The sequence below is a fragment of the Falco punctatus genome (genome assembly GCF_963210335.1).
Source record: "Falco punctatus genome assembly, chromosome: 8".
NCBI lineage: Eukaryota > Metazoa > Chordata > Aves > Falconiformes > Falconidae > Falco > Falco punctatus.
Window position 1 is genome coordinate 26,041,288 of NC_137588.1, and position 10,654 is coordinate 26,051,941.

The following is a 10,654-nucleotide window of genomic DNA, read 5'->3' on the forward strand; positions in this document are numbered from 1 at the left end:
TTTATGGCTGGTGAACTCTCCCTGTCAATAGATGTCACTGTGCTACAAGGATTGTGGTGATTTAAAGGGGCTTTAGCTGGTAACATAATGAAGACCCAGGAAAGCATAACTGTAATTTCTGATTCCTCAGGTCCTGCCAATTTCACTGAGATAACTAAAGATTTTGATGAGAATAAGGAAAACAAAACTCCGGAAGGCTCCCAGGGGGACGTTGACTGGCTACAGCAGTATGATATGGAGAGAGAGAGGGAAGAACAAGAACTTCAGCAGGCACTGGCTCAAAGCCTTCAAGAGCAAGTAAGAAATAAAGTTTGCTTCCTTATCTTCCCCACACTGGAAACCTGATGGCTAAAGGAAAAACTTGTGCTCCAACAGTAACTGCAAAGGGATTCTGCTGCTTTTTTTTAGAGAACCAGATGAAAAAAGGTTTGGGTTTCTTCTAGCTTCAGTGTCAGTAGTCATGGCACTGGATACATCTGGGTACATTTTGTATGTGCTTTGGAAGCCATATATCACATCACAGACCTGTGGATTTCTCAAAGCTTTCTGTGCACATTTATACACTGTCTTGTAAAATCACATAAAAACCAGTTATAAACTGAACAAAACTCTTAGTATCTATCACCAAGAACCAAACCCACCTTTAGCTTCCCTGAAAGTTGCTTCCTGCAGTGTGTCATGTCGAGACTCAGTGAGAGAGGCAGGTTTCAAAGCAAAAGCTAAGAACGGCCATGGCAGGTCAGGTTAAAGATCTGTCTGTCCCAGTGTCTTGTTTCTGGTACTACCAAGGAGGGGGATGCTTAGCAAAAATATAGGAACTGAACATTTATGTGACCCTTCCTTGTTAGAAAATTGGAAAAAGGATCCCAAATAATTTAATCTAAAATAAGTCCTTTAAATTAGACTTGGAAAGAATTGGGATCTTCGGTTGTATGCTCACCATCTGTATTCCACTTGAATTTCAAGACCTGTAACTGATTTCCACAAGTTTAACCGAGCTGCTGAGAGTGAAGCAAGTGCTTAGCCACGTCTTTCTTTAAATAGGTGCCCTTGTCTGCTCTCTATTAATACTAAAGCTGTCATGGTTTTCCTTATGAGATCTGATGTTTCCATGGCTCTTGGATTTTTCTCTCCCATTGCTCATTATGAGGTGCTGGTTGGTATGTTCCATGCCAGATGTAGCTTTGATTCAGCAGTGCTGAGTAGTTTAACAAAGATTCCCAAATGCTTTAGAAATAGCGAGATAAAAAGGCCTCATGCTAATAATGTAAAACTGCCCTTTGAGTGTTGTTCTGCTACAGTTCTGAAGCAAAAATCTGCTATTCTAATGATTCAGGCATGGAAATGTAGTAGCTGTGGTTATCTTGATTTGAAATATGTAGTTAGGGTTCTGCGTTCAGGTGCATGAAAGCATTCAAACCCTGAATTAAGAAGCCAGCTCATTAAATATTATTGACTGGCTTGCTGTAGCTCTGAGCTTTCAAGAGTGGTGGGAGGAACAGGAGCATGATATTATCCAAAGATTAGAAAGGTTTGTTGACTTGAGGTTTCTTTGCTACTTGTTCATGGTATTATTTTTAATACCTGGTTGTTTAGTGGTGTCTCTTTTTTGCATCCTGCCTTTGTGAATTATACCTGTTAACATGAAACCACTGGCTCTACTTTCAAATGGCTTAAAAATAATAAAGTATGTCAGAATTTAACAACTCTGTCCTCAGCTGGCTTTGGGCAGAAGTCGTCTAAATTTTGCCGAAGTGTGAGGAGCTTTGTGTGTGACAGCTTTCCTTAGCAAAGAGTTGCAAATTCATTCAGATGCTTTTCAAATTAATGATCCAAAGAAAGCGTTTGGTCTTACTAGAGACTTGCTCTGCTGCATACCAAACTTCAGGAGCTTTGACAAGCCTTAATGAAGGTTTGTCCCAGGTTCTGTTGCACGGGAACATTGGACTCTCACTGGTTGCAAACATTCCTTCACACAGAACCTTTAATTTACAATGTCAGGTTTGTTGTAGAAACCAGAGCAGCACAGTTTCAATGGAAAAAGAGCACCACAAGAATTTTAAACAGTGAAGTGTCTCAATGAGCTAAGTTTTGTTCTCTTCCCATTAGGAGGCACGAGAGCAAAAAGAGGATGATGACCTCAAACGAGCCACGGAATTAAGTCTACAAGGTGAAACTTATTTAACTTCTTCCAGGATGTTGCTTTTGAGGGAAAATAGATCTGTATGTATGAGTGCAGCTCCTGAGTGTCTGTAAGTCAGCTGGGATTTCATGTTCTTCTGGTGTGTGCTTTGTTGTGTTTGGCTTTGCTCAGGTCAGCTTCTCTTGCTCTTAGTTGCGAAAGCAAATGCCAGGAAAAAACTTAATTTTTCAATTACTTATTTCAGTCTCTTGAGTTTTTACTTAGATGTATACATATATATATATATGATATTAAATATATATTATATATTTAATACATAATATTAATCTAGAGGGACCAAAATGGACCTTGAAATTTCACCGTCCCATCAAAAGCCAGCATGCTAATGGCTCTACTCAGAGTGTAAGGATTATTTCTTACTTGCATTGGTATTTCAGTGCAAGTGCTGTATCTGTCTGTACAGGATGGGAGGGAGGGAGACCTCACTGCAAGGTATAGCTGTTGGGGGTGAAAAAAGAAACCCAAAATTCACTGTCTTCTCCAAATCCAGACAGTGTGGTGAGCCTCAGGCACTATTTAACATTTGTGTGAGGCTGGCATGCAAGTGATTTCATACAATCTGGCAGGGCAAAGCATAACCAAGAGAAATTTCCTGCTCTGAAGAGGGAGAGGCAGGGGGGATAAATTATTGTGTTAAAATACTCATAGTTGCTCAGGCACCTTTAAAGGCCCTCGGTTATTACTGGATGAACCTGTGTATGCTTCTGAAGAGAAGTTGAATGCTGCTTAAGCATCCCTTGACCTGAGATCTGTTCCCTGATGAGCTGTGGTAGACTGAATGCCCAGTCCTTCCCAAGTCTTCCTTGATTTGTGTCCAGGAAGAATTCAAGGCTAGAAATCCTTCCTCCTCCTGATGTGCATTTGCTTGACTTAAACATGAGCGTTGCCTTGTGCTTCTCAACTTCCTACTGACTCATTTGTAAGGCATCAGCCAGCAGTCATTCAAGGAGGTGCTAATAATCTTGAGCCTTATAACTGGTAGTATTTGTCTAAGTAAGGTTCCTAGTAGTGCTGCAATCAAAGAACTGCTCATCATCCAGGGGCTGTTGGTGAAATGGTGTTTAGCAGTACCCATGGCAAGTGCTTCATGCAGATACCTACTGAAGTGGCTGCATTTCTTGGCTGTAAGTCTAGCTTGCCACAGCCCAAATTAGTGTAGAAATCAGCAGTAAAATATTCTCAGTTAAAGAGATTTGTCTATAAACTTCCCAAGAAGACTATACTAATCCAGAATGTGATGATTTAACAGGGCAAACAGTGCGTTTTGTTTTTGGCAAAACATCTCCATCACAACTGGCATGATAAGTCTCATAAAAAAACACAGTCCTGAGCGTGTCGTGTTAATCTCAACTTCTCACCCACCGGACTTCATAGCTTTAATTTAGCTGGTGAAAGCATAGCTACTTCTCCTAATGAGTACTGTACAAAATCTTAAATTAGTTGGGTAGCTGCAGAATCCCAGGAAGTTTGGAACAGTGTGTACAGGGAGTAGTGGTGCCTTCCGGCTCTTTACAGAAAGCTGCCTGCATTTTGCTCAGCCAAGCAAACTGGAAGTTCCTGCGGTGAGCAGCCTTCTTACCATTGAAAACAATGAAAAGATGCCTGCTGCCAGCAGTAGCGTTTTGATGCCAGTTTTAATTGAAAGATGCACTTTGTTATTGGAACTTATAGTTAAAACTGTAATTCATAGCTTCTCGTTGCAGAAACTTACAGTTCACTGACCAGACTGGCTGTACTTCTTTTAATGTCAGTCCTGGCTGCAGACCACTGGTGCTCTGGAGTGAATTGGGTGTTTAAATGCTCTTTTATCACCCAGCTGTCATTTGCCATCATGCCCTTTTGTAAAAGTATGAGACAGATGATGCTAAAATTAATTCTGTAGTCCAAGATACTTTCCTTAATTATTGCTCTGACAAGTTGGGAAGGGAGAGAGGTTTTATTTGGAAATTCCAATATCTCCTGCTTTCCTTGCGTTAGCATTTTACTATGCTTGTTTATGTGGGTAGATATACCTCAACCTGTTGTGAATTCCTGCGCGTGCCACAGCTTCTCACACAGTGTCATTGTTTCCATGCTATCTAGAGTTTAACAGCTCACTCCTGGACAGCATTGGTTCTGATGAAGACTCTGGGAATGAGGATGTTCTTGACATGGAGTATTCAGAAGCTGAAGCAGAAGAGCTGAAAAGAAATGCTGAGGTGTGATCTATGATTTCAAAAGCCAGCTGAGAAATATACCCGATCTTGACCATCAGTTTAGTGTTGGAGGTAGTTTTACAGAGCAGGTATAGAGTCTAGAAAGGTCTTGTGTTCAAAAGTTAAGAGAGTGAGAATTTCTGTCCTTAAGAGTCTGTCCTATTGTCTTATTTTAATTTTAAAGAAACAAAACTAAGTGGTTGCAGAGGGTCTCTGAGTTTCTCTGAGATGTGGACAATGGTGAAAAGGAAACAGTAATTTTATAGCAGAAATGTTCCAGTGCATATAAAGCAGTGGGCTTGAAATTTTTACTTGCAGAGAGAGAGGACTTCAGCCACCGTGGTAGTTTAGTTGCAGCATCATGGGCTTCTAGATCTTGCACCACCAGAACTGTAATGTTGTGGCAGGATTGTATTCCCATTAGGTGAAATGTAACTGTAACCTAGGCTGTGCTGCCAGCCACTTGCACACTCAGACTCCACATAGCAGTGTTGTGAAAGTTGCCTGCTTGCCTCAGCGGAAGGAGTACTGTGTGGAGTGGAAATAATTGGAGTTTCTTTGAGTAGTTTTTATTTTCTTACAATCCTTCACCAATTTCCTTACCCTTAAACCAAGAGTTACGTTTTAAGAGTATTGTTAGTGAATGGTATCGGTAACATTTCCTGGTCAGAGAGGATTAAAAAATAATTGTCAAAAGCCAATTACTGTTGTTTAGTTTTATTGTCAGTGAATAGACAGAGCATATTTCCTGCATGCAGAGAGGGCACCGTCTGCTGACGTTACAGGTGCAGGACAAGAGAATCTGGGCTACACATCTAGTATTAACTGTTAAGTCTGTTTGCCATTATGAAGGGTATTTCTCTGATATTTCAGAAGTAAGCATGCTGTTTCCTTTTTGCTTTTCTATGTTTATTTGGTGGATTAATTCTGACATCAGTGGAAGTTGCTCAGGAAATGATTGTTTAGAAAACTTGCAGCGTAGAGTTTGTGTGAGCATCTGTTCTGAGGTCAGAGTGGCTCCTTTTTTTTGCATGTTCATTGGCTTGCTGAAAGACTGAAGATGGAAGGCTTTTTCCCACTTCTGGAAGAACTCCTTGTTTGGTCTGAAGCAGGGTGTGTCTCTGTAATCCTTGATTGGGTTGCAGCTTTGAATATAGTAGCCAAAGCTGGTGTCTGGGCTATAAATCTTCTTGTCCATAAGCTATGTGGGACAAAAGTGAATGCCTAAAAGCTTTAATTGAACTTTTTTTTCAGACAGGAGAGCTTCCTCACTCCTATCGTCTCATCAGCATAGTTAGCCATATCGGAAGCACATCATCTTCAGGTAAAAGATACCATAATTTATCCTTCATCTCTTATCTATCTTAAAAAATCTGTAATACAGAATTACCGTAGGAGGATTATTTGCAGAGAAGAGTTCAGGCAGCAAAGCAAGTCTTCCATCGTGCCTTGCTGCTGGTGGGGGTGCAGGCTGGGGATGTCATGGTGCCTAACTGCAGCATGTGGGCAATGTACTGCTTATGGGGTCCATGGAATTGCTTGTGCTTCTTACCCATTCGTGGACCAGGTATGATCCAGGGACCACGATCTTAAGAGTCTTCTAGCATTTAAATCTGACATAGCTAGACACCCTGGTCCAGCAACCTAAACAGCTTACTGGTTGAACTGCAGCATGAAAAGAAAGGTGTGTTCTCTGTGTTTAAGGTCATTATATCAGTGATGTCTATGATATCAAGAAGCAATCCTGGTTCACCTACAATGACCTAGAAGTGTCTAGAACTCTAGAGGCCACTGTTCAGTGTGACAGAGACAGAAGCGGGTACATCTTCTTCTACATGCACAAGTAGGTGTCTTGGGAAATTTCAGTGCTAGTAATTATTACCTCCTCTCCTCTAGTCCTCTTTGCTAGGATGAAAAGTATCTCCATGTATTTGTCAGAATTGTATGCAAGGATGACAAAACTGAAGTGCTCAAGAGTTCAGAGGCATGGAATTGTATGTCAGTAATACACAGGGTTTTAACAAGACACATTAAATCATATTTTAAGGAGGGGGTTCAGTGTCTCAGCTGTATATACTTGCAGCAGGAATCATAATGGAGCTTGGATTTTTTCCTGAAGTGCTGTGATATTTGTAAATGCCTTTTTCCCTGCTCCTAGTGGTTGTGTTGTTGCAGCTGTGGTCATCTCAGGCCATGAGGAAGGTGAGGTTTGTAGGTAGAAGAGATATTTTTTCAGGCATAAGAACTGAAGAAGGGGGTTTGTGCCTCAGTTTGTCCCCTCCTTCTGTCTTTACTGGTTGCTCTAAAAAAGGATATTACTTCATCTACAGATTGGGTCCTGTGTTGCTTCTGATCCTTTTACCAGCCAGGAGTTATTTTCACTATTGTTACTGCTCTCTGAGGCTTACCACTGACCTTATTCATTGTAATAATGGAAAAAAAAAAAAAAAAAAAGTCCTGTGGGATTTAAGGAGCCTTGCTTAGAGATGCCAGTTAAAGACACCTTTCTGTACCAGGATCTGTGACGCTTGAGTTAGAAGATGAAATCCAGTTGCTGATTCCCTCAGAGCTATCTTTCATAGCAGTTTGTTGTTGTACATAAGTTTCACTGTTGGTCTTTCTCTCTGTTTTAGGGATATCTTCGATGAGTTACTAGAAACAGAAAAAAATGCACAGCCACTTAGCGTGGAAGTAGGAAGATCAGTTCGTCAGCCTCTGTGAAGAGCAAAACACCTTGTTCCTCCTGAGGAACGAGGAAGATTCTGAACTTGGGCCAGACATGCAGGAGTATCAAACAGCTCAGGGCCAAAACAAGAGAAAAAAGGTAGAAATATGGGACACTTGGATTCCTGAACCATCTGTGCAAGTCCTGGGCCTGAACCACGTGTTTAAACCTTGACATCCCAGAGTGATCCTCCTGTGGTTAAGTTTTTATTGTTCCTCAAATAATTTCGTCAGCATGGAGCCTTAAAGAGTTGCATCAAGCCACAAGACTACAGCTGCTCATAAACTGATTTTAAAAAAAAAAAAAAAACAGTGCAAAAAGAGACTTAATTTTAAAAGCCCATTCACCTGTGAGATGTGAGTGGAAAGGATTTACATATCACATGGCTTTTTTTTCTTTTTTTTTTTTTTTTTTTTTTCTCCAAGAGCAGTTTAAGCAATAGATTCTGTAACCTGGCGTGTGTTGTGTTTAGTAATATTCACTGGAAACCCAGATCACTGAGTATATTCTTGCCAGTCATCTCTCTAACAGGCGTTTTGGAATCACTCAAGCTGACGCATTTTGACATTCATGGGTTTGTAAGCACTCTGCTATTTACATGCGGTTCCAGGAAACAAACTGTCTGGTGCTGTGGAATGTATTGCATACCTGGTGGCAGCTCTGTTGGTTTTTTTCACCATTCACGGTCATCCTCATTTAGATGTGAGATTATATATGTGATTTCTTTTGTTTTGCAAGTTCTATTATTTGACTGCATTTTATTCATAAGGTTGTTGCATAAGTACCAATTGGAGAGGAAAGGTCTCTCTTTGGATGCACAGTATTTCGCACTAAGTTATATTGCTTAGGGCTGCTTTGATATAACTCTGGGGGTAGGTGAACACCTTGAGCAGGCTGAGAGCAGTAGCAAAAGGTGAGCAACAGCTACTTTGTATCTTCTGGGAGGGAAGCAGCATTCTAGCATTACCCTTTCTGCACAGGCCTCAGTCATTGTGAAATGGGAATGGCGAGAAAAGGGTCTGCAGGGTAGGCTTGGCGCTTGAATTGCTCTTTGATCAAACCATGGTCTTGCCTTGGTCTTCTTGTATCCCAGGGTGAGAAGGTTTTTACTACAGCTATGCCTCTGTTCTCCTTTCTGAGGAGTGCAGAGCATTCAAACTGTGAAACTAAACCAGGTGGAAAGCTTTCAGAAAGGCCACGCTCAGCAGTAACAACACAGTTAAGAAGTGTTGCGTTTTATTGGATTTAGAGGCATGATGCTCCTTTTATAGCTTGTTTCAGCAGGGGAGGAAAGCCTAGTGACTTAATTTTTTCAGCATCTTGGCACTTACTTGGCAGGGACAGATGTTTCCTTTTGCTGGCATTTGTTTCAGAGAAGTTGTTACTGTTAAACAGAGTAGTTGCTCTTGTTTTGGCCTCTAGTTCTGATTTTTGCAACTTGAATTTTAGAGGTGAAAGATTACTTTTTTTTTTCTAAATTAAAAAAAAATGCCTTTTTTTGCTGTCAAGATATTTTCTGGGGTTTTTAAACTATTGTTAGGAGTTTCTCAGGAATAAATCAGCTGAAGCAAAGCAGACAAAACCATCAATTTAGGAGACAGCAGGCACCTCTTTCATGGGCACTTCCACGCTAGAGTTTCTCCTAGCCGGCTGGCAGGGGGATGCTTCCTCAATGGCCTCTTCACACCTCTGCGCAGCAGTGAGTGACAGCCATCGGTAGTCCTCCCCAAGCAGAGTACTTTGGGGACCCCAGTGTGGTGAAAAGACTGACTGACTTTCCAGTCCACGTGTCAGATGAGCTTGGTGGACCTGGTCAGGGTGACACCTTTCTGGTTTCCGAGCTAGGAGTGAATGGTTGTAAACATGACAGAGCATTTTATCTTGTAAGATGCAGCCAGAGTGGGTCTATATGTTAATTTATTACAAAGCATTATACTTTTCTATTGTCGATACTAATTTTGGTAGAATTCTGGGCAATGGGAACAGGCAGTGACATGGGAGTTGTCCTTCAAACTGATGGCCCCTGTGAATGTGATGAAGAGACTGCTCTGTCCAGAGAGCAAATCTGTTTTTCCCCAAGTGCATCCTGTGCTAGTGTTGTAAATAACTGGTATTCCTGTAGTATCAGAAGTCAGCTCTGCTTTTTGGGGTGGCAAGTTTGTTTTTGCAAGGTGCTGCACTCCAGTTAATTTATAATAAAAGCAAACATTGCCTGATTTCTCAGTGCAGTAACTTTTGTTTAAAACCAGTTTTTGTTTGGATCAACACGTGAAAGGTGATGTTTGAAACCAGTGTTCCTTGTTTTATGAAAAGCTCTTGCTTATTATTCTATCCATTAAGAATTGCAGACATCTATTAAATAATTGAATTAAGCTTTTTTGTTCGGTATACAGCAGCTCAGTTGCACCTCCACCCTGGTAGGAGTGTTGGTGGAGCCCCTTCCTTGCAGAAGCCAGCTTTCTCCCTGTCTGAGAACAGTGGGAAGACAGATGGGTAATCCTCAAGGTGTGTGCTGCTCACCAGCTGTAATATTCCCAGTGCTCATGCTGTTGCAGCAGCAAGTTCAGTAAGATCATCCCTTCCAGGTGGGATACCCATCCTGGGGTATAGGGAGGTGAAGTTCAGTTAACAGTCCCTGAACACGTGCAGGCTCTTCCTCCGATGGACAGTCACGGTTAAACATTTACCTGCTCCTGAATCAGCCTAGTTTTAGTCCAAGTGTGACTCAGCATATAAACACAAGGAACTCCCATCTTGCCGTTCCTCTCACCCCTTCGTTGTTTGACTGCGATAATTTGGTCTCGGTTTTTTCCCTTATTCCAAGAGGTGCAAACCAGCTCCTGTCAATGAACTGGAGCTTGTGTGCGTGGGTCCCTGGGGGGCCTTGGCTGGCAGGGCTGTACAAAGAGCCTTTGAAAAGCGAGGGCCGGTTTCCCAGCCTGAGACCCAAAGAGAGAACCTGAGCAGGAGGAGGAGCACGGGGCTCTCCCGTGCCTGTGGCCAGGCCTCGCCTTCCACCTCCTGCTCGGTTCCGCACAGATAACCATCCGCCGTGCATCTTCCCACCTGCATCCCGAGGAAGGGCTGATGGCCAGCCCAGCGTTTCCTGCTTCGGTTCACCCCAGCACCGGGCATGCGGGGAGTGCTGTGCTTTGGTGGAGGCTGGAAATAACTCATCTGCTTTGTTTTCTTTTTAATGGAGCTAATTATCCCTGTAATCACCCACCAAAGAGAAAAAAACAGGGCTGCAGGACCCCTGGCAGCTGCTGTCCGTGTAGCTCTGCTGCTGGCCTCCAGCCTTGCCTGCCACAGGGTGGCTGCTGCCGGTTTCTGCCTGCACCCCAGCTTTCTGGTTCTTTACACTGTTGATGTGGAGCAGCACTTTTCTCTGTGTTTTAGCAGACCTGTTCCTCTCTATTCTTTACAGTTTTTGCTCTTGGGTTCTCCCAGCCCCTTTTTAAACGATGTGTAGATAGATTTTTGTGAAATTAAAATATCTTTATTAACCCTCTCTTGGTTTGGGATCTTATT

At 42.2% G+C, this 10,654-nt stretch overlaps 1 protein-coding gene across 3 annotated transcripts in view; it reads left to right on the forward strand.

Annotated features, from left to right (window-relative positions):
• The window catches only part of USP37 (ubiquitin specific peptidase 37), a 38,590-nt gene extending 27,956 nt beyond the window's left edge, over positions 1 to 10,634 (forward strand). For 2 of the 3 annotated variants that reach the window (XM_080397921.1, XM_080397922.1), the window contains exons 19-24: positions 131 to 297; positions 2,110 to 2,170; positions 4,286 to 4,401; positions 5,653 to 5,722; positions 6,103 to 6,241; positions 7,032 to 10,634. In XM_080397921.1, the coding sequence (XP_080254047.1) occupies positions 131 to 297; positions 2,110 to 2,170; positions 4,286 to 4,401; positions 5,653 to 5,722; positions 6,103 to 6,241; positions 7,032 to 7,119 (641 nt within the window). In that variant the 3' untranslated portion in view covers positions 7,120 to 10,634. Of the gene's footprint in view, positions 1 to 130; positions 298 to 2,109; positions 2,253 to 4,285; positions 4,402 to 5,652; positions 5,723 to 6,102; positions 6,242 to 7,031 lie in introns of those variants that run through there. The other variant, XR_013929827.1, reaches the window with a different exon arrangement.
• The last annotated feature ends 20 nt before the right edge of the window (positions 10,635 to 10,654 follow it).